The sequence below is a fragment of the Schistocerca piceifrons genome, chromosome 9 (assembly GCF_021461385.2).
Source record: "Schistocerca piceifrons isolate TAMUIC-IGC-003096 chromosome 9, iqSchPice1.1, whole genome shotgun sequence".
In the NCBI taxonomy this organism is placed as follows: domain Eukaryota; kingdom Metazoa; phylum Arthropoda; class Insecta; order Orthoptera; family Acrididae; genus Schistocerca; species Schistocerca piceifrons.
In genome coordinates, this window is record NC_060146.1 from 175,268,009 (window position 1) to 175,294,645 (window position 26,637).

A 26,637-nucleotide genomic window follows, 5' to 3' on the forward strand; every position below is an offset into this window, starting at 1 on the left:
TAGCTGTTATTGTTCCAGAGATATTTTGGGTGGACAAGATAGCTGGGACACCCTGTATATGGCCTAATACGAAATTCCGGTGGAGAACAGTCTCTTACAGCCTATTGACATGCTTTCATATACCGTGAATATGCGTAGAAAATGTGCCCGGAAATAAGAAAAAGAAACATGGATCCTGTAGTGATGGCAATTGCCACAGTACCCACTTAGGTACAGAAAATTGGCCACTATGTAATCCTCCATAAAAGTGCATATAGTTCCAATATGTTATTTTTCTTTTCACTTGAAAATCTCTCGTGTGACACGCTATAATATGAACTTTCAAAATGTTAAAGTGGCTTCTGTCAGTAACCAGGCTTTGATGAGAATTGAATTATTCTTTGAGTGACCAATTTAGCCTCTTCCTCCTATCCCCGTCCACGAACATTCCCATGCGGCACGAGGTGTCATATTAACTATTAAGTCTTTCCTCTTACGCAGAAAAGTTTGACGAACACTGCCTTAAATGAAAGCTTTGTATCTTATCTTGAAATCTTCGCAGCTTCTTCTCATGCCAAATATAGCACAGATGTTGACACAGTGGAGTCAGATAACGAAATAGTTGCTTTCAAGTTCAAGGTGAAAGAGTTAATGAAAAGCGCTGACAGAACTTCTCGTTTTCCTATTTTCAAAGTTTTTTTTCGAACTTTGGGTTAAGAGATGCTTATCGAAATAGCTTAGAGGGTATCTATGACAACGCCAATCGCTGCAAAATTTTGAGAATGCGGTTGTAGTACGACGAAGTTGATAAAAATTCTAGGAGGGCTTGCTAAAAAGTAACGCCTCCGAAATTTTTATGTGAAATCTGCTAAAGTTTTTAAAGTTCCTTAACATTTGTAACGTATTATTGTCTTTACGACGTTTCTCATCGAGCCATATACGTTATCTCGCATTTCTCGCTGCTTCTCTCACACAAATTCAGAAATTCAGGGTCGCCACCAGCCCAAGCCCTTCCTAAACATTTAGAAAAAAAGCGGAGCTGGAAAATTATTAGTTTAATTACTTTAATAATTTAATTACAAGCATCTAAATTTCTTTAAGTAGCCAGATAAGCAGCACTCTATGTCGTGCATGAAGCAACTTGATTAATTCAGGATGGAAATCGGAGAAGTGGGTAAGATCAACACCACAGTATTTATCTTTCACGTAGATTATTTATTGTATCTAAGTATTTGGTTGCACTTCCTAACTACACATAACTGATACCTGGCTAGAAATATTTAAGTAAGAATTACGTGAGAATGTAACAGAGCGCAATTTAACTACAGCAAGAAGAAACACAAAAAACGGGGGTGGGAGACAATAAAACTATCATCGCCTTTGCATTCATACCATAAAAATATCTCAGTGGGATTCACATTACGATTGTACGCATGCATTATTCTGAACAGAGGTTTAACCAATGCACGAGGTTGTGCGATTATTATTGAACATACTAAGTGCGTCTGCTACTTGCAAACGGCTGAACTACAGCACTTGGTGCATTCCGAATCAAACTGTTGTGCTGCTTTGCAGAAAGCGCACGAAAGAACAGATATTCATGCAGAAATTATAGCTCATTAAACAATCAACCTGTTAAAATTGTTGTGACTTGGCAAGACAGCCAAGTCACTATGAGAGGAAGCCGAAAGGCACGCGTTAAGCTCACGCAGACTGGCGTGAAGTCTGGAACAGTTAAGGGAATTTTTAGTGGCAAATAAAGTACGTAGTTGATATAATACTTAACTTTAATCCATAATTGGAGAACATCGCTCTTGACGGTACATGTTTTATAATTTCAATATTAACTGGTAATGGCGCCTTGCTAGCAAATGACGTAGCTGAAGGCCATGCTAACTATCGTCTCGGCAAATGAGAGCGTATCGGTCAGTGTAGCATCGCTAGCAAAGTCGGCTGTACAACTGGGGCGAGTGCTAGTACGTCTCTCTAGACCTGCCTTGTGGTGGCGCTCGGTCTGCAATCACTGACAGTGGCGACACGCGGGTCCGACGTATACTAACGGACCGCGGCCGATTTAAAGGCTACCACCTAGCAAGTGTGGTGTCTGGCGGTGACACCACAAAAATAAAGCCTATTGCGGTGCCGTGGTGGACCAGAAGGGTCAGTGACTACCAAACACGTGGCACAAAATCGACACACAAAGACAAAAGCTACTCCCACAAAATATAATATTAAAAGTCAATGCCGGCCGGTGTGGCCGAGCGGTTCTAGGCGCTTCAGTCTGGAACTGCGCGACCGCTACGGTCGCAGGTTCGAATCCTGCCTCAGGCATGGATGTGTGTGATGTCCTTGGGTTAGTTAGGTTTAAGTAGTTCTGTTCTAGGGGACTGATGACCTCAGATGTTAAGTCCCATAGTGCTCAGAGCCATTAAAAATCATTAAAAATCATACTCGCTTCGACACAGTATTACACTAACGCACGGTTGAAGTGATCCTAACCAGCTTTTCCTAATCAAATTTACCATTTGAAGTTCTTCTTCATCGTTGTTCAAAATGAACAAAGTAAATTCCACACTTTTAACTCAAACACCCAAAAATCGCCTATTTAAAGAAATATAATTATGGCACATTCGGAAAAATAACTCGCTTCACACGCTTCAGTTAAGTTCAAGTTCTTAAGTACTTCAACAGTTAAACATAACGAAGTTTTAACTCAACCTGCTTCGTATCACCTTAAAAGCTACGATCCGTACTCACCAAGCGTTCACCGAAGAGTGCCGCTTTCTCTTTCGAGATTACCTAGCTCCCCGTGCAGCGGAAGCTACCAGCATTCGACACAGCCTTCGACTAAGATGGGTAAACCTCTCTGTTCAGGTATTGGAAACCTAAGTTGGTCATCCTGTGCTCTCCTTCGAACGAGAAGCAACATCGTCTGCTCCCAGCAGACGATGACCAACTCAGCGTTTCCCACAAAACAAAACCGAAACCCCACATTAAAACACACATACAGTATTCAATAGGTCTTATTTGAGTGCTCTGTCTTTCTGGAAGAGTTCATGAATTGAGCTAAAATCAGGTAATAAAGTGAATCAATTGTACAGAATTGCCGGCCGAAGTGGCCGTGCGGTTAAAGGCACTGCAGTCTGGAACCGCAAGACCGCTACGGTCGCACGTTCGAATCCTGCCTCGGGCATGGATGTTTGTGATGTCCTTAGGTTAGTTAGGTTTAACTAGTTCTAAGTTCTAGGGGACTAATGACCTCAGCAGTTGAGTCCCATAGTGCTCAGAGCCTATGTATATGTACCAAATTCGACAAGCGTCTTATGAAACGACTTCACAGAGACGTTTCACATTCTACACGTTTATTCTTCACGTATAAATATTTATTTCTCAACGTAGTCACCTTGAGGACGATCACGCTTCTTCCGACGAGAAACCGGTTTATCAATGTCTGACTTTGTTGACGGAGTCACAACCTCACCTCTGATTGCACCGCTTCGTCACTATCAAACTGCAGTCCTAAGAGGTGTTATTTAAGTTTAGTAAATAGACGAAAATCGGATTGACTGGGTCTGAACCGAATGGGAGATGATTTATGACAGTGAACCCAAGGCGTCGGACAGCTGCAGATGTCGCAGAGCTCGAGGGGTCTGGCATTGCCGTGCTGGAGGAGACGATTTTCCACGCATGGACCAACACTCCGAATTCGAAACTCGATTAAACTACGCTGTTTCTCACGCTCCGGTATACAGGGTTATTACAAATGATTGAAGCGATTTCACAGCTCTACAATAACATTATCATTTGAGATATTTTCACAATGCTTTGCACACACATACAAAAACTCAAAAAGTTTTTTTAGGCATTCACAAATGTTCGATATGTGCCCCTTTAGTGATTCGGCAGACATCAAGCTGATAATCAAGTTCCTCCCACACTCGGCACGGCATGTCCCCATCAATGAGTTTGAAAGCATCGTGGATGCGAGCTCGCAGTTCTGGCACGTTTCTTGGTAGAGGAGGTTTAAACACTGAATCTTTCACATAACCCCACAGAAAGAAATCGCATGGGGTTAAGTCGGGAGAGTGTGGAGGCCATGACATGAATTGCTGATCATGATCACCACGACGACCGATCCATCGGTTTTCCAATCTCCTGTTTAAGAAATGCTGAACATCATGATGGAAGTGCGGTGGAGCATCATCCTGTTGAAAGATGAAGTCGGCGCTGTCGGTCTCCAGTTGTGGCATGAGCCAATTTTCCAGCATGTCCAGATACACGTGTCCCATAACGTTTTTTTCGCAGAAGAAAAAAGGGCCGTAAACTTTAAACCGTGAGATTGCACAAAACACGTTAACTTTTGGTGAATTGCGAATTTGCTGCACGAATGCGTGAGGATTCTCTACCGCCCAGATTCGCACATTGTGTCTGTTCACTTCACCATTAAGAAAAAATGTTGCTTCATCACTGAAAACAAGTTTCGCACTGGACGCATCCTCTTCCATGAGCTGTTGCAACCGCGCCGAAAATTCAAAGAGTTTGACTTTGTCATCGGTTTTCAGGGCTTGTAGCAATTGTAAACGGTAAGGCTTCTGCTTTAGCCTTTTCCGTAAGATTTTCCAAACCGTCGGTTGTGGCACGTTTAGCTCCCTGCTTGATTTATTCGTCGACTTCCGCGGGCTACGCGTGAAACTTGCCCGCACGCGTTCAACCGTTTCTTCGCTCACTGCAGGCCGACCCGTTGATTTCCCCTTACGGAGGCATCCAGAAGCTTTAAACTGCGCATGCCATCGCTGAATGGAGTTAGCAGTTGGTGGATCTTTGTTGAACTTCGTCCTGAAGTGTCGTTGCACTGTTATGCCTGACTGATGTAAGTGCATTTCAAGCACGTCATACGCTTTCTCGGCTCCTGTCGCCATTTTGTCTCACTGCGCTCTCGAGCGGTCTGGCGGCAGAAACCTGAAGTGCGGCTTCAGCCGAACAAAACTTTATGAGATTTTCTACGTATCTGTAGTGTGTCGTGACCATATGTCAATGAATGGAGTTACAGTGAATTTATGAAATCGCTTCAATCATTTGTAATAGCCCTGTACTTACGTTACACACAACCATATTACACACTATAATTCGGAGATGTCTAGTTGAATGGGATTGCAACTTCTGTCAGTGAAGCGGGAAAGTCGACAGGTATGCATGACATGTAATATCTCAACCGAAATTAAGAACGGAATAAAAAATTCAAAAGCTTTATTTTTCAGCATGCCATCGTAATTTAAGTCTAAGCATGATTAAATGCAGACTGTCAAATTTAGCTAAGCTAGCCGGAAAAAAACGTTAGTCACCCAAGCGCACACGCCCAGATGAATCGTTAAACCTTTACATAAAGCATAACGTTCCAGTCACGTCTGAACCGCACACGCTCTGTCTGTAGGTGAGCATAAGAGAGTAGCGACGAATGAGACATTTGAGCTTCAAGTGGATATTATACCCAAAAATGCGTAAATGTAAGGGCTTAACAGAGTTGCAAAAACGGGCGATCGTGTCTGGCCGTGACAGTAGCCATACGGTGTGTGAAGCTGCTGGATTTGTTGATGTTTCGCGGGCGTTCAACGTGGCTCCGAGCATGTCCACGATTCACTACGTTCGAACAGTGGTCGGAAAAAGGTTCTATCTGAGAGGGATCGAAGACGCGTTTCAAAGTTTTTGAATCGAAACAGCTACCAAACCCGACAGGAACTGCTGTAGGCAGTGGATGAAGGTCCATCCACAACTGTTAGGCCGGTATTACACTATAATATTTCTTTGTCGAAGTTGGTATGTCAGATGTATGTATCAAAGATATTTGATAGTGTAATAGGGAACTCAGACTTCAAGAAGGATTTTGCACAGAGCATAACTTGATCATAACTAACACTTGGCCCAAGAATCATGAAAGAAGGTTGTATACATGGAGGAAGTCTGGAGATTCTGGAAGGTTTCAGATAGTTTATATAACGGTAAGACAGAGATTTAGGAACCAGGTTTTAAATTGTAAGACATTTCCAAAGGTAGATGTGGACTCTGACCACAATCTATTGGTTATGAACTGTAGATTAAAACTGAAGAAACTGCAAAAAGGTGGGAATTTAAGGAGATGGGACCTGGATAAACTGACAGAACCAGAGGTTATAGAGAGTTTCAGGGAGAGCATTAGGAAACGATTGACTAGAATGGGGGAAAGAAATACAGTAGAAGAAGAATGGGTAGCTTTGAGGGATGAAATAGTGAAGGCAGCAGAGGATCAAGTAGGTAAAAAGACGAGGGCTAGTAGAAGCCTTTGGGCAACAGAAGAGATACTGAATTTAATTGATGAAAGGAGAAAATATATAAATGCAGTAAATGAAGCAGGCAAAAAGGAACACAAACGTCTCAAAAATGAGATCGGCAGGAAGTGCAAAATGGCTAAGCAGGGATGGCTAGGGGACAAATGTAAGGATGTAGAGGCTTATCTCACAAGGGGTAAGATAGATACTGCTACAGGAAAATTAGAGAGACCTTTGGAGAAAAGAGAGCCACTTGTATGAATATCAAGAGCTCAGATGGAAACCCAGTTCTAAGCAAAGAAGGAAAAGCAGAAAGGTGGAAGGAGTATATAGAGGGTCTATACAAGGGCGATGTACTTGAGGACAATATTATGGAAATGGAAGAGGATGTAGATGAAGATGAAATGGGAGATACGATACTGCGTGAAGAGTTTGACAGAGCACTGAAAGACCTAAGTCGAAACGAGGCCCCCGGAGTAGACAACATTCCATTAGAACTACTGACAGCCTTGGGAGAGCCAGCCCTGACAAAACTCTACCATCTGGTGAGCAAGATGTATGAGACAAGCGAAATACCCTCAGACTTCAAGAAGAATATTAATTCCAATCCCGAAGAGAGCAGGTGTTGACAAGTGTGAAAATTACAGGACTATTAGCTTAATAAGTCACGGATGCAAAATACTTACACGAATTCTTTATAGTCGAATGGAAAAACTGGTAGAGGCCGACCTTGGGGAAGATTAGTTCGGATTCCGTAGACATGTTGGAACACGTGAGGCAATACTGACCCTACGACTTACCTTAGAAAATGGGTTAAGGAAAGGCAAACTTACGGTTCTAGCATTTGTAGACTTAGAGAAAGCTTTTGACGATGTTGACTGGAATATCCTCTTTCAAATTCTGAAGGTGTCAGGGGTCAAATGCAGGGAGCGAAAGGCTATTCACAATTTGTACAGAAAGCAGATGGCAGTTATAAGAGTCGAGGGGTATGAAAGGGAAGCAGTGGTTGGGAAGGGAGTGAGACAGGGTTGTAGCCTATCCTCAATGTTATTCAATCTGTATATTGCGCAAGCAGTAAAGGAAACAAAAGAAAAATTTGGAGTAGGAATTAAAATCCATGGAGAAGAAATAAAAACTTTGAGATTTGCCGATGACATTGTTACTCTGTTAGAGACAGCAAAGGACCTGCAAGAGCAGTTCAACGAAATGGACAGTGTCTTGAAAGGAAAGATGAACATCAGCAAAAGCAAAATGAGGATAATGGAATGTAGTTAAGTTAAATCAGGTGATTCTGAGGTAATTAGATAAGGAAATGAGACACTTAAAGTAGTAAATGAGTTTTGCAATTTCGGGACCAGAATAACTGATATTGGTCTAAGTAGGGAGGATATAAAATGTAAAATGGGAATGGGAAGGAAAGCGTTTCTGAAGGAGAGAAATTTGTTAACATCGAGTACAGATTTAAGTGTCAGGAAGTCATTTCTGAAAGTATTTGTATGGAGTGTAGCCATGTATGGAAGTGAAACATGGACGATAAATAGTTTAGACAAGAAGAGAACAGACGTTTTCGAAATGTGGTGCTACAGAAGATTGCTGAAGATTAGGTGGGTAGATCACGTAACTAATGAGGAAGTATTTAATAGAATGGGGGAGAAGACGAATTTGTGGGGAGGGATTGGTTGGTAGGACACGTTCTGACGCATCAAGGGATCACCAATTAGTGTGTAAGGGAAGCATGGAGGGTAAAAATCGTAGAGGGAGACGAAGAGATGAATACACTAAGCAGATTCAGAAGGATGTAGGGTGCAGTAGTTTACTTGTAGATGAAGCAGCTACCACAGGATAGAGTAGCATTCAGAGCTGCATCAAACCAGTCTCAGGACTGAAGACCACAACAACAACAACAACAAAAACAGGGAATTTTGTCAAACCTTGCCTTTCATCAAAGAAATATGATCAAATCTAGGGCCCCGTCGTAGATTTTATCATAAAAGTCGTTTGTCTTCCGTTCACTGCAGTGTGAAATGTAACAGCCTAGACTGCTGGCATCGCTACAGCTGTTTGACGTTTGTAGTGTGTTTGTAAACATGACTGCAAAGTTTAGTTGGCATATTCCTTCGACTCTTTATAACAATCTTGCTTCTACGGGGGTGACAGGAGGGGAAGGGGGGAGGGAGCAAGAGGCACAGTACATGCTATTAGTTGTGTGCTGATGGGAAGGTGGATTATGCTGCAGGCGACTTCATGTCCACAATCACAGCTACAGCCATCCACCTCTGTACCAGGTAAATATTCAGACAGATTTCCAGCAAGCCGCAACGGAGGACGAGACACTGCAAAATAAAAAAATTCTTAGCTCTCCATTATAATTTGTCTATTTTTGAACTCTGGACGCCACAAGTTAAAAAGTGCTTTATCTGGTTCGTACTTTTGATTAATTTTGTAGTTGTTAGGAGAATAATTCTATTAATTAAATTACTTAAAAATAAAAATAATTTTCTATGCCCAGAGAGCGTACTAATCATTTTTTATCTCCAGATATTTATCCTTCAGTGCTATACAAATCGCTTCACACACATTTGGAATTGTTTTGGTTAATATGCACTGTGGTATTTCGAGTGCTGTATTATAGGCTAGAGTAGCTCTCTCCTGTAGCAAGAAATCGTAGTGTTACGGTGAGCCTGTCTTCTACACATATAGCATTTCTCAAGTGACTATTCTGCTTTGTAATATGATCAGTCAATTTACTGAGCAAATACTGTAATACGCTCTCTTCAATTCTTATACTATGTGACTAAAGTATCCGGACACCTAACTGAAAACGATTTACAAGTTCGCGGCGCCCCCTATCGGGAATGCTGCAACTCAATATGGTGTTGTCCCACCCTTATCCTAGATCTCAGCTTTCACTCTCGTAGGCATACGGTCAGTCAAGTGCTTGAATGTTTCTTGGGGAATGGTGGCCCATTCTTCACGGAGTGCTGTACCGAGGAAAGGTATCGATGTTGGTCGGTGAGGCCTGGCACGAAGTCGGCGTTCAGATCAGGACTCTGTGTAGGCCAGTCCATAGGCGGTGTTATTGTCGTATAACCATTCCGCAACAGGCCGTGCATTGTGGACTGTTGCTCGATAGTGTTGAAAGATGCAATCGCTATTCCCCGAATTACTCTTCAACAGTGGGAAGCAAGAAGGTGCTTAAAACATCGAAACAGGCCTGTGCTGTGATAGTGCCACGCGAAACAACAAGGGGTGTAAGCCCCCTCCATGAAAAACACGACCACACCATAACACCACCGCCTCCGAATTTTGCTGTTGGCACTACACACGTTGGCAGATGTTCATCGGACATTCGCCATACCCACACCCTGCCATCGGATCGCCACATTGTGTACCTTGAGTCGTCATTCCACAAAACGTTTTCCACAGTTCAATCGTCCAACGTTTACGCTCCTTACACCAAGCGAGGCGTCGTTTGGCATTTACGGAAGTGATGTATGGCTTATGAGTAGCTGCTCGACCATGAAATCCACGTTTTCTCATCTCCTGCCTAACTGTCATAGTACTTGCTGTGGATCCTGATGCAGTTTGGAATTACTGTGTGATGGGCTGGATAGATGTCTGCCTGTTACACATTACGATCCTCTTCATCTGTAGGCGCTCTCTGTCAGTCAACAAAAGACGTCGGCTTGTACTCTTTTGTGCTGTACGTGTCCCTTCACGTTTTCATTTCAGTATCACATCTGTAACAACTATAACGGCTTCTGGACACTAAATGTAACAATTGTTACTCCACGGTCATTGTTTCTTCTGTTCTGCCCGCTGAATGCCAGTATGTAACTCTCTAAACTAAACCAAGTTTTCCATTTATATTCTAATTTCTTAGTTCACTTTGATTTCACTAATTTATTTACTTAATTAACACTCAACACATCGGAAACAGTGGACCTAGGGTTGTTTAGGAGTGTGGGTATCTCGCGTACAGACGTATGACACAAGTGACACCCAATCACCTGACCACGTTCGAAGTCAGTGAGTTCCGCGGAGTGCGTCATTCTGCTCTCTCACCATGTCTAATGACTACTGAGTTCGCTAATATGGAGTTCCATGGTAGTAGGTGGCCGCACAATGCACCTAATGTGAAAAGCGTTTGTTTTTGTGGGTGCCGGATACTTTTGATTACTTACATAGTGTAAGTGATTTATATAAGATTTGACGGCCCCACTGCAAATGTGATAACAATTTTTGCTGAGTGCTTTCATTATCTCGACGAAAATCCATGGTTTCAACCAAGTGCGCTTCCTTTTTTTCCGACGTTTCTCTTCCAAATGCACACACAACGTAATTGTGATACAAGCAACTACAGTGCTTAATAGCAAGTTGTTATTGTCCGCCATCTTCAGCGTTGACGAAGAATGTGATGACAGTGTAATACTGCTTTTTAGCGCCACGTCAAAGATGTTTGTCAAAGAAATTTGATCATGTTTCTTTGTTAAAGAAATGTGATAGTGTAATACCTACCTTAGTGACAGAACATTGCGGCAGGAAGTGCATGCAATGAACAGTGGGAGTTAGTGACCTCGCAAGACGCCGTTGCTTACACAGCCGCACAAAGACGACAACAGCAGGGTCAATAGGGCCGGAAGAATATGTGACTTGTTTTCTGAACATTACCCCACCCTGTTACATATCAACTGGCCTGCAAAATCACTTGACTTGAACCCATAAAAGCTTGTCGATCATGTTGGAACGGAGTAAAAGTCTGACCTCAGCATCCCCGCAATTTGGTGGAACTGAGCGGTCAAATCCTCTGCGCGGGGCTTTACTTGGATCCTACGCACCGACACAACATTGCGGACCCACTCCGTAGCCGAAACGCGGCGGTTATCAGCTCGATGGGCGGAATTCCACGGTACTGAATGATGCTTGTCATGATTTCTCTAAGGGTGAGTAAATTTTGGCCGGTGACCTTATTTTGCCCATAGAATGCGACACAACTGCTGAACTTTACTTTAATAACATAATCAGCATATCTTATCCTCACCTCAAGGGAATGAATAATAAAATGATAATAAAACACATTTCATGGAAGTGGATATACTCTAGTAAATTTTCTTTCATTTGTAATTTATAACTTACGTATCATTAATACTTTACGACGAGAACGTAAAATATGTTATTTATTCTGTTGCTGTGGTGTTTACTCTGTAGCCTGGCTTGATGCAGCTCTCCACACTAGGCTATGCCGACTATGCAAGCCGCTTCATCTCTGCTTAGCTACAACATAACCCATTAGAATCTGCTTATTATGTTCAAGTCTTGATCTTCTGCTACAATTCTTACCACCCACACTTGCCTCCAATACTAAATTGACGATTGCTAATGCCTCAAATGTGTCCAATCTAACGATCCCTTCTTTTGGTCAAATTGTACTATAAATTTCTTTTTCTCCAATTCGATTCAGCACCTCATAATCTGTTTTTCGGTGTACGCATCTAACCTATAGCATCACATTTCAAAAGCTACTATTCTATCCTTGTTCCCTCTCCTTATCGTCACGTCTCTCTGACATACAAGGCTTCACGCCAGATGAAAACCTTCATAAAAGATTTCCTAACACATTCATATTAGATTTTAATAAACTCCTCTTTTTGAGAAATGTTTTTTGTGCCGTTGTCAGTCTTTGTTTTAATCCTCTCTGCTTCCCTCGTTGTCAGTTATTCTGCTGCCCGAGTGACAAAACACATCTGTTTCTTTTAGTTTCTCATTCCCTAATCTCTCAGCATCACTTGATGTAATGTCCGCCCGCGGTAGCTGAGTGGTCAGCGCGACAAAATGTCAGTCTTAAGGGCCCGGGTTTGATTCCCAGTTGGGTCGGAGATTTTCTCCGCTCAGGCACTGGGTGTTGTGTTGTCCTAATCATCATCATTTCATCCCCATCGACGTGCAAGTCGCCGAAGTGGCGTCAAATCGAAAGACTTGCACCCGGCGAACGGTCTGCCCGACGGGAGGCCCTAGTCACTCTACCTGATGTGATTCAGTTACATTCTCTTGCCCTTGTTTTACTTCTGTTGATGTTAGTCTTGCGACCTCTTTTCAAGCCATTATCCATTTCATTTACCTGCTCTTCCAAGTCCTTTGTTGCCTCTGACAGAATTATGTTGACACTGACAGACCTCACAATTTTTATTTCATTGTGTTTTGCCTCCCTTTCACAATGTATCCTTCGTTTCCTTCATTTTCTGCTCAAAATGCATGTTAATAACACTGGGATAGGCTACAACTCTTTTTCCCTTCCCAACTATGCCCTACCTTTCATATCCTTCGTCTCTTACAACAGTAGTATGGTTTCTGTACAACTTGTAAATAACGTGTTGTGACTTGGCAAGACAGCCAAACCACTATGAGGTAGCCGAAAGGCACGCGTTTAAGCTCACGCAGGCTGGCGTGAGGTCTGGAACAGTTAAAGGAGTTGAGTCTAGTAAAAAAAAGTACGTAGCTTCTGGAATACTTAACTTTAATTCATAATTGGTGAACATCGGTCTGACGGTATATGCATCACAAGATAAATAGCAAATGATAGTGGCGCTTTGCTAGGTCGTAGCAAATGACGTAGCTGAAGGCTATGCTAACTATCGTCTCGGCAAATGAAAGCGTAATTTGTCAGTGAACCATCGCTAACAAAGTCGGCTGTATAACTGGGGCGAGTGCTAGGAAGTCTCTCTAGACCTGCCGTATGGCGGCGCTCGGTCTGCAATCACTGATAGTGGCGACACGCGGGTCCGACGTATACTAACGGACCGCGGCCGATTTAAAGGCTACCACCTAGCAAGTGTGGTGTCTGGCGGTGACACCACATAACCTTTCTCTCCCTGTATTTTAACTCCGCTACCTTTAGAATTTCAAAGAGTGTAGTCCAGTCATCATTGTGAAAAACTTTCTGCTAATCTAGGATTGTTATAAACATAGGTCTGCCTCTCTTCAACCTATCTTACAGGACAAGTCGTTTCTTCAGTATTGCCTCATGTGTTCCTAAATTTCTGTAAAACACAAAATGACCTTACCCGAGGTTGGCTTCTATCAGTTTTTTCATTCTTTAGTAAAAAAAATTCGTGGCAGTATTTAGCAACTATAATTTATTTAACTGGTGGTTTGGCAGTGTTCACACATGTGAGCATCTGGCTCCTGTGAAATTGCTATTATCACATTCTTCCTGAGTTCTGAGAGTATCTTTCCTGTCTCATATACACTATGTGCGCTATGTGATCAAAAGTATCCGTACACCCCCCCTAAAACATACGTTTTTCATATTAGGTCCATTGAGCTGCCACCTACTGCCAGGTACTCCATATCAGCGACCTCAGTAGTCATTAGACATCGTGAGAGGGCAGAATGGGGCGCTCCGCAGAACTCAGGGACTTCGAACGTGGTCAGGTGATTGGGAGTCACTTGTATCATACGCCTGTACGCGAGATTTCCACACTCCTAAACATCCCTAGGTCCACTGTTTCTGATGTGATATTGAAGTGAAAACGTAAAGGGACACGTACAGCACAAAAGAGTACAGGTCGACCTGGTCTGTTGACTGAGACCGCTGACACTTAAAGAGGGTCATAATGTGTAATAGACAGACATCTATCCAGACCATCACTCCGGAATTCTAAACTGCATCAGGATCCACTGCAAGCACTATCACAGTTAGGTGGGAGGTGAAAAAACTTGGATTTCATGTTCGAGCGGCTGCTCATAAGCCACACATCACGCCGATAAATGCCAAACGACGCCTCGCTTGATATGAGAAGCTTAAACATTGGACGACTGAGTAGTGGAAAAACGTTGTGTGGAGTGACGAATCACGGTACACAATGTGGCGATGGGATGGCAGCGTGTGGGTATGGCGAATGCCCGGTTAACATCATCTGTTAGCGTGTGTACTGCCAACAGTAAAATCCAGAGGCGGTGTCGTTATGGTCTGGTCATGTTCTTCGTGGAGGGGGCTTGCACCCCTTGTTGTTTTGCGTGGCACTATCACAGCACAGGCCTACATTGATGTTTTGAGCACGTTCTTGCGTCCCACTGTTGAAGAGCAATTCGGGGATCACCATTGCATCTTTCAACACGATCGAACTCCTGTTCATAATGCACGGCCTGTGGCGGAGTGGTTACACGAAATAACATTCCTGTAATGGACTGGCCTACACAGAATCCTGACCTGAATCCTACAGAACACCTTTGGGATGTTTTGGAACGCCGAGTTCATGCCAGACCTCTCTGATGGACACTGATACCTACCTCAGTGCACACTCCGTGAAGGATGGGCAGCCATTCCCCAAGAAACCTTCCAGGACCTGGTTGACCTGTGAGAGTGGAAGCTGCCACTAGGGCTAAGTGTGGGCCAACACCACATTGAATTACAGCATTACCGATGGAGGGCACCACGAACTTGTAAGTCATTTTGAGCCAGGTGTCTGGATTCTTTTGATCACGTAGCGTATCTTATATAAGAGGTGGAGTAGATTTTTCTGGCTCTCACAACGGATCTCAATAATTCTAGTGGAATGTAATGTATGCCACGGGACTTATTTCGACTTAGGTCCATCAATGCTCAGTCATATTCTTATCATAGTATCTTATCTCCCATCACACCTTCACGTGCTTCTTCCTCTCTTCCTATAATATTGCTCTCAAGTTTACCCTTGTATATCCCTTGTGTAGAGCGTATTGAGGGTGTAAGTACAAATATTATGATCATTGGTACCTTAATATATACCCACTTCAGGGTGATAGTTGTTTTTCCTCTGTGTCTAGCTGTTTTCCCACAGACACGACACATAATTTAGTACCTGATGTTTTTCTGCATGGTTGTTACTGCACCACCAAGTGGACTACGCCTGTCAGTATAGTCTAACCATTTTACATCCACACTTCCACAGATCAGCTCCTGACCTGCTACTAGGGGAAAAACAGCCACTTATCACTTGGTCTTGCCACATGCACCTGGAGGTACTAACCAACCTAACAACACAGTACTCCTAATAATTACAAGTATTACTCTGTGAATTAAGTGAATACTGATCTACTGTTGTTCAGTACACTGTTCTCAGTCACCGAGATAAATATCTGCACTTATACCCCTTACACCATGTATATTTCTTTCATCTCTCAGCCTTCCTTCCTTTGGTGAGGGCTATATTGATAAAGCTGTCTCTCTTTTTTTCCTGAAAGTTCTCTTTACCTTCCCATAGGCAGCATAAATCTTTACCCAAGTCAAGCACACATTTACGGACAGCCTTTAATTTGTCCACTAGCTATTTTTGTTCAGCCATTCTGCATCTTTTGTCCCTCTCCTTTTCTATACGTCTGTATTCACTATCAAATGCACTTCATAATAATACGAGGTGCATTCAAGTTCTAAGGCCTCCGATTTTTTTTCTCTGGACTGGAAAGAGATAGAAACATGCGCATTGTTTTAAAATGAGGCCGCATTCATTGCCAACACGTCCCAGAGATGGCAGCACCGTACGGCAGATGGAATTTTACCGCCAGCGGCGAGAATGAGAACTGTTTTAAATACTTAAAATGGCGACGTTTTCCTTACTTGAACAGCATGCAATCATTCGTTTTCTGAATTTGCGTGGTGTGAAACCAATTGAAATTCATCGACAGTTGAAGGAGACATGTGGTGATGGAGTTATGGATGTGTCGAAAGTGCCTTCGTGGGTGCAACAATTTAATGAAGGCAGAACATCGTGTGACAATAAACCGAAACAACCTCGGGCTCGCACAAGCCGGTCTGACGACATGATCGAGAAAGTGGAGAGAATTGTTTTGGGGGATCGCCGAATGACTGTTGAACAGATCGCCTTCAGAGATGGCATTTCTGTGGGTTCTGTGCACACAATCCTGCATGACGGACTGAAAATGCGAAAAGTGTCATCCAGGTGGGTGCCACGAATGCTGACGGACGACCACATGGCTGCCCGTGTGGCATGTTGCCAAGCAATGTTGACGCGCAATGACAGCATGAATGGGACTTTCTTTTCGTCGGTTGTGACAATGGATGAGACGTGGATGCCATTTTTCAATCCAGAAACAAAGCGCCAGTCAGCGCAATGTAAGCACACAGATTCACCGCCACCAAAAAACTTTCGGGTAACCGCCAGTACTGAAAAAATGATGGTGTCCATGTTCTGGGACAGCGAGGGCGTAATCCTTACCAATTGCGTTCCAAAGGGCACTACGGTAACAGGTGCATCCTACGAAAATGTTTTGAAGAACAAATTTCTTCCTGCACTGCAACAAAAACGTCCGGGGAGGGCTGAGCGTGTGCTGTTTCACCAAGACAACGCACCCGCACATCGAGCTAACGTTACGCAACAGTTTCTTCGTGATAACAACTTTGAAGTGATTCCTCATGCTCCCTACTCACCTGACCTGGCTCCTAGTGACTTTTGGCTTTTTACAACAATGAAAGACACTCTTCATGGCCGCACATTCACCAGCCGTGCTGCTATTGCCTCAGCGATTTTCCAGTGGTCAAATAGACTCCTAAAGAAGCCTTCGCTGCTGCCATGGAATTATGGCGTCAGCGTTGTGAAAAATGTGTACGTCTGCAGGACGATTACGTCGAGAAATAACGCCAGTTTCATCGATTTCGGGTGAGTAGTTAATTAGAAAAAAAATCGGAGGCCTTAGAACTTGAATGCACCTCGTATTTGTTATACCTCACACAAGTTTCAATAATGCTTGACTTCTATCAAACCAACTTACATAAATTATAAAATCCGCTAAATCTGTGGGGGAAAAAAATCTAGAAAGATAATTTCATGGAAGGGATGAACGGGTAGGGAGCGGGGGAGGGCGGGGAAAGACACAGCTTTAGCAGTTGTGCCTTCTACTAGGAGCATATAGCAGAAATGACCTCAGACGTCCGTTCTGCACTGTACATAGAACGTTAAAGTCGCTCTGTTACAGGATGCCACGTACACGGATAAGACGGGCGTGTCTGTGGTGGCGCTGTGTCCGGGCCCTACTGAGTCACCATTGCTGCTGGACTCTCCGGAACACCTGATGCACGACTACATCAAGCAGCCTCTGGCCCAACTCCTGTCTGCCACTCACATCAACAGGTACTGTGTGGTAGCCCTGTGGCGTTGTACCTCTGCTGCTCCGAATGCACAAGTTTCTTCCATTATTCTTATGCTTGCGCTTAACCTACTTCCATTTCATTCAGTGTGAAATGAAGTGACTTTGTCGCAAGCTCCATTCGTACCGGGTGGATATAATCAAAGTGCAGCTACTCACACAGGTCCAGTGTGGGCTGTAAGACTGCAAAACTTGGCAGATATGCTAATACGAGAATGCGGAATCGATTTACACTGGAAAAATTAGTTCCAATTTTGGATAGGAGGTGCAAATTTGACACTGTAGACTGTTTGTATGACTCTATGACATCCACACTGTCGTATGACATGCTCTAACCGTCAAGAAGAGAACCTGTGCGCTATTTTATGTGAACAGGACCAATTACTGTGCTGCACTGAGAGAGTATCGCTGACTGAAAGGTCTGAGGAGAGGTTGATATCATTAAATGCTTTAAAGAAGATGATAATGAAAACCGAACTCATGATGAGCTTGGTGTGGCACCTGGAAGAGGAAGACATTCTATCTCAGAGAAAGTTGTCGATGAGGTTGCTGTTGCTGTAACTGACCATGCTGAATTTGGCCCAGGTAACGCTAGTGCCCCTGCGGTGTCGCAAGAATTCTCTGCCTCGTGGACAACAGTGCGGGAATTTTTGTGCTGTATTTTACACTGGTACCCATACAAGATCCATATGGTACAGCAACTGAAACCTCATTGTCGTCAGGGGGTAATGAATACACAGAACTACAGAATTTGGGGCACTGTTCAACTGCGTGTCGTGCATGAAGAGCCATTGGACTCGTCGTATGTGACTGTGTGGTGTGGTTTCACAGACTCCTTCATTCTCAGCCCGCTCTTCTTTGAAAAAAATCACCCAGAGGGCATGCCAGGTGCACCGTGACATCAGCACATCATCGAGACCTCCTTGTACAGCTTGTGACTCCAGCTTTGGAAGAGCACAGCTAAATGGCAACCACAGTTTTCATGCAAGACGGGCAGCCCCTCATGTCGCTAGTCCAATGAAAGATCTGCTTAATGCAACATTCCACGAACATGCTATAACCAAAGGTTTTCCAGATACAACGCCTGCAATATTACTTGCAGCTGACGGCTGACTCTTTATCTTTGTTGAAACTCTCAAAACTTCACTGATCTACAGAGGGAAAAGAGGGAACCAGCTGAAAAATGCTACTGTCAGAGAACAAGGAAGGCGGATATGTTTCTTTTTAGAGGACTGTGGCAAAAAAGTGGGGAACCAGCTGCCTCAATCGTCATTTTGTCTTACTTATCAAAAATTTTGCGATGCGAACATATTGGCGCTTTCAGGTGCTAAATGAGAGTAACAGATACACAGTGATGTTGGAAGAGAGACAGTGGCAGTGAGAGAGAAAAAAATGAGTGATGGTAAGAGAAAAAGTGGAAGTGAAAGAGAAGGAGAGTTGGATGCAGACAATAACAGTGGGAGTCAAAGAGAGAGAAGATAGTGGAGGCCAGTGAGAAGCAGTGGCAGTAAAAGAGAAAGAGATATGGATGGAGATAGTGGCAGTGGGAGCAAAAAAGGAGACAATGGAAATGAAAAAGAGAGATGAATGGAGACTATACATAGGCCTGGGGTGTCTGGCCGCTCCACCCCTCCCTCCACAGACTGGCCAACTTTAAAACTAAAAAAAAGTCTACTGCCCCTCATACCCTATAGAAGTGTGTTAAAATTTCCCAGTCAAGGGATTGAAACACTGTGAAAACATGTGTCAAGAGGATACAGCGATGGTTGAGACAAAGATGGTCTGCCTGTGTGCAGCTGGACGCTTGTTAGCACGGGTGGAAAAGGGTGGGCAAGCAGCTGTCACAAAGGCAGCCTCACAGCCAGGCTGTATCATATGCATTAGGACTGCCTCAGCTGAGTGCACACAGGCAGGGTTGACCAGTACTGAAGACCCATTAGTCCCACTAAGAGAGTGAATGAACGCATGGTAAGAAACAAGGATGTCAATGGGTGGCAAAACAAGTTCAGATTGCAATGCAAAGCAGAAGTCCATGATAAAGTCCAAGAGTATTGGTTATGGGTAGGTGACATTGACAGCATTTTAGTTTTTTTTATCTGTCAGTCCTTAGCTACTGTTAACATTATATTCATAATTTTAAGTTAAAACCACCTGTTGCAACTGATAGAAGGTGTATGGGTGTCATGGTATCATCCTCTCCCCACATCCCCACATACACATCCACCCATGCTCCTGCATGTTGCGTAAGCAATTTAACTGCATCCAAGTTGCTGCTTTTGAGGAAAATAGAAAAAATGACAGTGATGGCGACAATGATGGTGATAGTGTGGTCATGGTATTATTATGGTGATGCTACAGTGATGGAATGGCAATGGTGATGGTGAGAGTGAGAGTGTTTGTAGTGATGATAGTGATGGTGAGGGTGATGTTAATAGTGATAGTGACAGTAAAGTGATGGTGTGGTGAGATTGATGATGGTGGTGCAGTTACAGTGCCAGTAATGGTGATGTTGACAGTGACAGTACCCTGATTTTAGGGTGATGGTGATGGTGACAGTTACAGTGACACTGACAGTCAAAGTGGTGATGATAGTGACTGAGGTCATACAGTGCTGGTATACTATTGGTGATGGTGACATCCACGACAATGATGAAAGTAATGGTGAAGGTGAAGGTGACATTGACATTGATGGTGGTGGTATTGTGATTGTGTGGTGATAGTAACAATGACAGTGATGATGATGGTGCAGTGTCAGTGACAAAAATGATGGTGATGGCGATGTTGACAAGGACAATACACTGATGGTAAGGTGGTGGTCATTGTGGTGGTGACAGTGACAGTATTGGTGATGGTGACAGTGATGGTACAGTGATGGTGATGGTGACAATGAGAGTGATAATGATAGTGCCAAAGATGTCAACAGTGAAGGTCGTGTTGGTGGTGATGTTATAGTTATTCCATGACAACAGTCACAGTGACAGTGATCATGTTGTTGATGATACAGTGATGGCATGCTGGTGATGACAGTGACAATATGGTCACAGTATGGTGATGGTGACAGTCATGGTATGGTGACACACGGTGACAGTGATTGTGGTGGTGACAGTGATGAAGAAGATGATAGTGATGGTGATGTTGATAGTGATAGTACAGTGTTGTGGTGACAGTGACATTGATGGTGACAGTGACAGAAGTGTGCTGACAGTGACAAAGATTCTGACTGTAGTGATGGTACACTGATGGTAGGGTGATGGAGATAGTGACAATCATGGACATGGTGATAGCATGCTCATGCCAAAGTGATGGCAATAGTGACAGTGATGGTGACAGTATGTTCACAGTGTGGTGACAATAATTGTGACAGTGTGGTAAGGTGATGTTGATGTTGATGGAGAGTTAATTAGTGAGTAACATGTTCCATAGCTCATTTAGCACAACAGATCATAATGATATGTAACAAGTCACTATACATTCATATTGCAAATTAATTTGTACATATCATTACATTCTGAAAATTTAGAAGTTTTTTAATATATAAAAAGAAAGCAAGATATACAGATGTGAGTTAGTAATTCCTAGTCACCACCTCTTACACAGTACAATAATAGAATTCTTCTACAGAATAGGAGGAGTTGTCAAGGAGAAACGGGCTCTGGCTCTGAGCACTATGGGACTTAACTTCTTTGGTCATCAGTCCCCTAGAACTTAGAACTACTTAAACCTAACTAACCTAAGGACATCACACACATCCATGCCCGAGGCAGGATTCGAACCTGCGACCGTAGCGGTCGCGCGGTTCCAGACTGTAGCGCCTAGAACCGCTCGGCCACCCTGGCTGGCCAAGGAGAAACGTTCTCAGTTTGTTATCACTTGGTAAGTGATGAAAAATTTTTGTTGCTGCATTGTAGACCCATTTTTCTGCTAAAGGCAACCTTAATGTAGAGTAATGAATGCCATTTCTCCTTCTGATATTGTAATTGTGTACCTCATTGCTCCTCTTGAACTGTAATGGATTACTTACAACAAACTTCATGCAGGAATAACTGTACTGTGAAGTAGTAGTCAGAATGCCCAACTCCTTAAATAGATGACTACAAGATGATCGTGGGTGAGCACCACACATTATTCTCCCAGCACGTTTTTGTACAATGAAGACTTTCTTTCGTAAAGATGAGTTACCGCAGAACATGAGATGATACAGTGATGGTGATCATGAGAATGTGGCGATGGTACAGCGACAGTGATTGTAACCACACAGCGAAATTTCTCGATGTCAGGTCTAAGCAGATTCTGTGCAAGTAGGAATTTGTAGGCAGTGGGATGATGAATTGTCTTGCTGAAGGTACATTCAATATGTGAAGCGAAACAGCCAAATAAGTGCTGGTAATTAAGCAGTAGGCTCCTCGATCATTCGCTGCTAAGATCCAGTGGCAGAACTTCCTCCATTTGCTTTGCTCTTTTTGCAATAAGACAGATTTAGGATTTCAGCGTAATTGGAAGATTTGCCCACTTCAGCACTACTGTAACATGTATATTTTACTGTAACATTGTTGGTTGTCCCTGAGTTATATACAATGGATACAATGGAATACACTAAGCAGATTCAGAAGGATGTAGGTTGCAGTAGGTACTGGGAGATGAAGAAGCTTGCACAGGGTCGAGCAGCATGGAGAGCTGCATCACACCAGTCTCAGCACTGAAGACCTCAACAACAACAACAACAACAACATATACAATGGTGTCCAAAATTAAAGCAACAAGCTTCTGTTTGGTTGTCTTATGTCTAATTCATGGTATAATCATCAAGGTGACAAGAGATGTCTGTACAATCTTGTTAAGCACGGAAAGTGTAATTCCCATTAACGGACAACCACGACCAACGATGACGTCAGGGCAACTATCAAAGGGAGTAGAGCGTGCCGGGTAGCCCCACATCCACAATCGCTGTGTATACAGTCACAGACAGGGTGATGTGGCACAAAGAAGACGCCTGCCAAACTTTCTGTGGTGGAGGGTCATAAAAAGAATGGAAGCAGGACAGTTGGAAACTGGTGTGGCCTGATGGCTTAATTTCTCGGATGTGGCGCCAGTTTATGGAGAATGAAACAGTATCCTGAGGACCAGGCCAGGGGCATCCTTGTTTGATATCAGAAAGAGAGGACTGTTATTTGGTTGTAAGGGTGCGAAGGTACCGCCGTAGTGCTGCACGGTAACTGACATCTGACCTCGCAGTATCCACTGGACGTGTTGTAGCGAGATAAACGGTGTACAGAAGAATTTGGCACACAGACCTGCTGTATGTCTACCTCTGACGCGTCTTCACACAAGGGAACGTCTAGAGCGGAGTCGTCAGCATGCCAGCTGGATGGTGGAACAGTGGTCCAATGTTCTTTTCGCAGATGAGTCCTGATTTAGTCTGGAGAATTGTTCTCTAAGCATTTGTATCTGGAGGGAATGTGAAACACGATTTCGGGATCCAAACATTGTACCCAAACACCGGTACCAAGGAGGATCCCTAATGGTGTGGGCAGGGATTATGTTGACCACTCAAACAACTTTTCATAAAATTGTACAGGTGAATAGGCAAGGTTTAACTGCTGTTAGGTATCGCGACGAAATCTTGGGACCTCATGTGCGGATGTTGCGAGGTAGTGTGGACCCAGACTTCATACTGATGAATGATAATGCTCGACTTCTTAGAGGGTTGGGTTGTTCGGGGAAGGAGACCAGACAGCGAGGTCATCGGTCTCTTCGGATTAGGGAAGGACTGGGAAGGAAGTCGGCCGTGCCCTTTCAAAGGAACCATCCCGGCATTTGCCTGGAGCGATTTAGGGAAATCACGGAAAACCTAAATCCGGATGGCCGGACGCGGGTTTGAACTGTCGTTCTCCCGAATGCGAATCCAGTGCGCTAGCCACTGCGCCACCTCACTCGGTGACCTCTTAGAGAACGGGTGGTCGATGTTTTCTCGGAAAAGGAAAATGTTGCACACATCCCACGCAGTATGTCTGGGATGCGCTAGGGAGACATGCTGCATCACATCGGCATGCACTACTGATTCTCCAAAGCTTGCGAGCAGCTCTGCAAGAATAATGGGCGTTATTGCCTCAACATAAGTTCGATGACATCATTCACAGCAGATCGAGTCGCTGTCGGGCTTGTATTGCTGTCAGAGGTGGTCACACTCCATACTGAGCGCATTAACGAGTTGTCGGAAAGTGTGTGAAAATCCGTTAAGTTGGAAAAAATGGAGAACATTTTTGTCTACCGTTGTACACAAGTAGTATTGTTGTTGTGGTCTTCAGTCCTGAGACTGGTCTGATGCAGCTCTCCATGCTACTCTATCCTGTGGAAGCCTCTTCATCTCCCAGTACCTACTGCGCCCTATATCCTTCTGAATCTGCTTAGTGTATTCATCTCTTGGTCACCCTCTACGATTTTTACCCTCCACGCTGCCCTCCAATACTAAACTGGTGATCCCTTTATGCCTCAGAACATGTCCTACGAACCGATCCCTTCTTCTAGTTAAGTTGTGTCACAAACTCCTCTTTTCCCCAATTCTATTCAATACCTCCTCATTAGTTATGTGATCCACCCATCTAATCTTCAGCATTCTTCTGTAGCAACACATTTCGAAAGCTTCTATTCTCTTCTTGTCTAAACTATTTATCGTCCATGTTTCACTTCCATACATAGCTATACTCCATACAAATACTTTCAGAAACGACTTCCTGACACTTAAATCAATACTCGATCTTAACAAATTTCTCTTCTTCAGAAACGCTTTCCTTGCCATTGCCAGTCTACATTTTATATCCTCTTTACTTCGACCATCATCAGTTATTTTGCTCCCCAAATAGCAAAACTCCTTTACTACTTTAAGTGTCTCATTTCCTAATCTAATTCCCGCAGCATCACCCGGCTTAATTCGACTACATTCCATTATCCTCGTCTTGCTTTTGTTGATGTTCATCTTATACGCTCCTTTCAAGACACTGTCCATTCCGTTCAACTGCTCTTCCAAATCCTTTGCTGTCTCTGACAGAATTACAATGTCATCGGCGAACCTCAAAGTGTTTATTTCTTCTCCATGGATTTTAATTCCTACTCCGAACTTTTCTTTTGTTTCCTTTATTGCTTGCTCAATATACAGATTGAATAACATCGGGGAGAGGCTACAACCCTGTCTCACTCCCTTCCCAACCACTGCTACCCTTTCATGTCCCTCGACTCTTATAACTGCCATCTGGTTTCTGTACAAATTGTAAATAGCCTTTCGCTCCCTGTATTTTACCCCTGCCACCTTAAGAATTTGAAAGAGAGCCAAAAGTTTTCTCTTAGTCTACAAATGCTAGAAATGTAGGTTTTAACGTTCTGTATTCTTTACATACTATCACCTGTTTACACTGTTTTATTGCAAAATAAACGCAACCTTGCAAAATTTTCGTTTGTTGCTTTAATTTTGGAAACCAGTGTACATGGATGTAGGTAGTAGGTTGTAGACTGTAGCGGCATACATATGAGACTTTGATGGTGTGTGCCGATTGTTTGCAGGCCTGAGTTCATCGCTGAAGCGCTGACTCGAGTCATCCGGGAGGGTCGCTCTGGCTCAGTGTGGGTGGCCAACGAAGGAGTCGTTCGCCAGGTGGACTTCCCCCGCATGGTGTAGCTGCCGTGCTCCGGACGCACTGCTTGTATATGCTGGTGCCCTGTTCCATAAGAAGTGCAGTGCTTTTTCATTCATCATACGAAGCGATCGTACAAAATGATCATAAACTCCTTAACAACAAAATAAAGAAGGTGAATAATCTTCATAAACTGTGGAGGACAACGTTTACCCTGATGATGCCTGGTAAAAGCAGACATTCTTTATAAAACTCTAACGAGAGGATAAATTTTTTCTATCTGAAACATTAGGAAAGCTATTGAATAAACATATAATACTAACTTATATAGGACATTTTGTTATACTAACTTTGAGAAACAGAATGAAGTGTTCATGATGCAATCTCTCTTCACTTCATTTTCTCTAACTCATTCTTATGGATCCACGACTACACTCCACATTATTTTCCTGGAGTGTACTTTTTTTTCTCCTTCAGCATTCAGCTTAAATTTTCATGAACATCGACGGTTCCTGAATCGTCGCCACTAATAACTTGTGCAGAATCACGAACACATTCCTTTGCCGTCTCATATTCTAAATCATTCCTCGATTATACATGATTGCTTGACTATTCATACAGCGAACAGTTTTTTTTAAAATACAGTTGTTAAAAGTATTAAAATGAAACTGAATGAAATATGCGATGGTCCGCTGTAGCTGTATTTCTTCAATTCACTTACAAATGCATTAATTTTTAAAAAAAATTATTTTGTACAGATATTTGCACCAGAAGAAGCAACTTCAAAGTTGTGGAACCGGTTGTGTGGGTTTATAAGTGACGTAAGTTTGTCATAACCTCGAATGGTGCAAATAAATTACAGTACACGTCATTCCAGTCGTGTTAACCCAACAAAAAGAATCGTAAACGAAGTTTTCGTACAAGAAAATATCATTACTTATTTCAACACTTCTAACGTAATGGTCAGTCCAATGAATGTGTCAAAGGGATGTCGTGAAGTGAATCCACCAGCTTACACCACACGACAGTTGGGTGTCTGCCCACCTGGGACGCAGTCTACTAGGGGAATCACAACCAACAGCGGTTTCTTCCGTCACGCGGCATCACAATGCAGAGGCGTCTTGTAGCCAGGGAAATTTTGGCAGCTCTGTCTACAATGATCAGAAAGCTTCCACACAGTTCAGTTCCAGCACTGGTCTGTGAACTAATTTATTTCATGTCCGAAGATAAATCGGTATTAGTTAGTCCTAAAGAGCGGGTTGCTGCAGCTACAGTGAGAAATAACAGAGGTAGCGGGTCAATTCTAGCGTCCGATACCACCCGTCGGCTTTGACCAATGACGTAATGTGTGATGTTATTTTGTTTGTGCCGCAGATTGCTGTCGATGAACGTTAAATTATTTCTCTGGATTTCCTCGTTACGCGAGTATTTTAAAAATTCGATGTAGATTGTTTTCTTTTCATCTAGTAATTTGTTTTCGACATCTTTTATTACTGAAAGTAGTCGTGATTTATAAGTAGTCGTGATTTATAAGGTCTTGATTTCTTACGCTGTTCGTTGTGGATGAGTCAGTTGTTTTTACTGCAAAA

At 43.2% G+C, this 26,637-nt stretch overlaps 1 protein-coding gene across 2 annotated transcripts in view; it reads left to right on the forward strand.

The window, feature by feature from the left end:
* The window catches only part of LOC124717261 (15-hydroxyprostaglandin dehydrogenase [NAD(+)]-like), a 103,531-nt gene extending 78,157 nt beyond the window's left edge, over nucleotides 1-25,374 (forward strand). For both annotated transcript variants that reach the window (XM_047244067.1, XM_047244068.1), the window contains 2 exons: nucleotides 17,253-17,407; nucleotides 24,978-25,374. In XM_047244067.1, coding sequence (XP_047100023.1) covers nucleotides 17,253-17,407; nucleotides 24,978-25,092 — 270 coding nt within the window. In that variant the 3' untranslated portion in view covers nucleotides 25,093-25,374. The remainder of the gene's footprint in view (nucleotides 1-17,252; nucleotides 17,408-24,977) is intronic.
* Nucleotides 25,375-26,637: the final 1,263 nt, after the last annotated feature.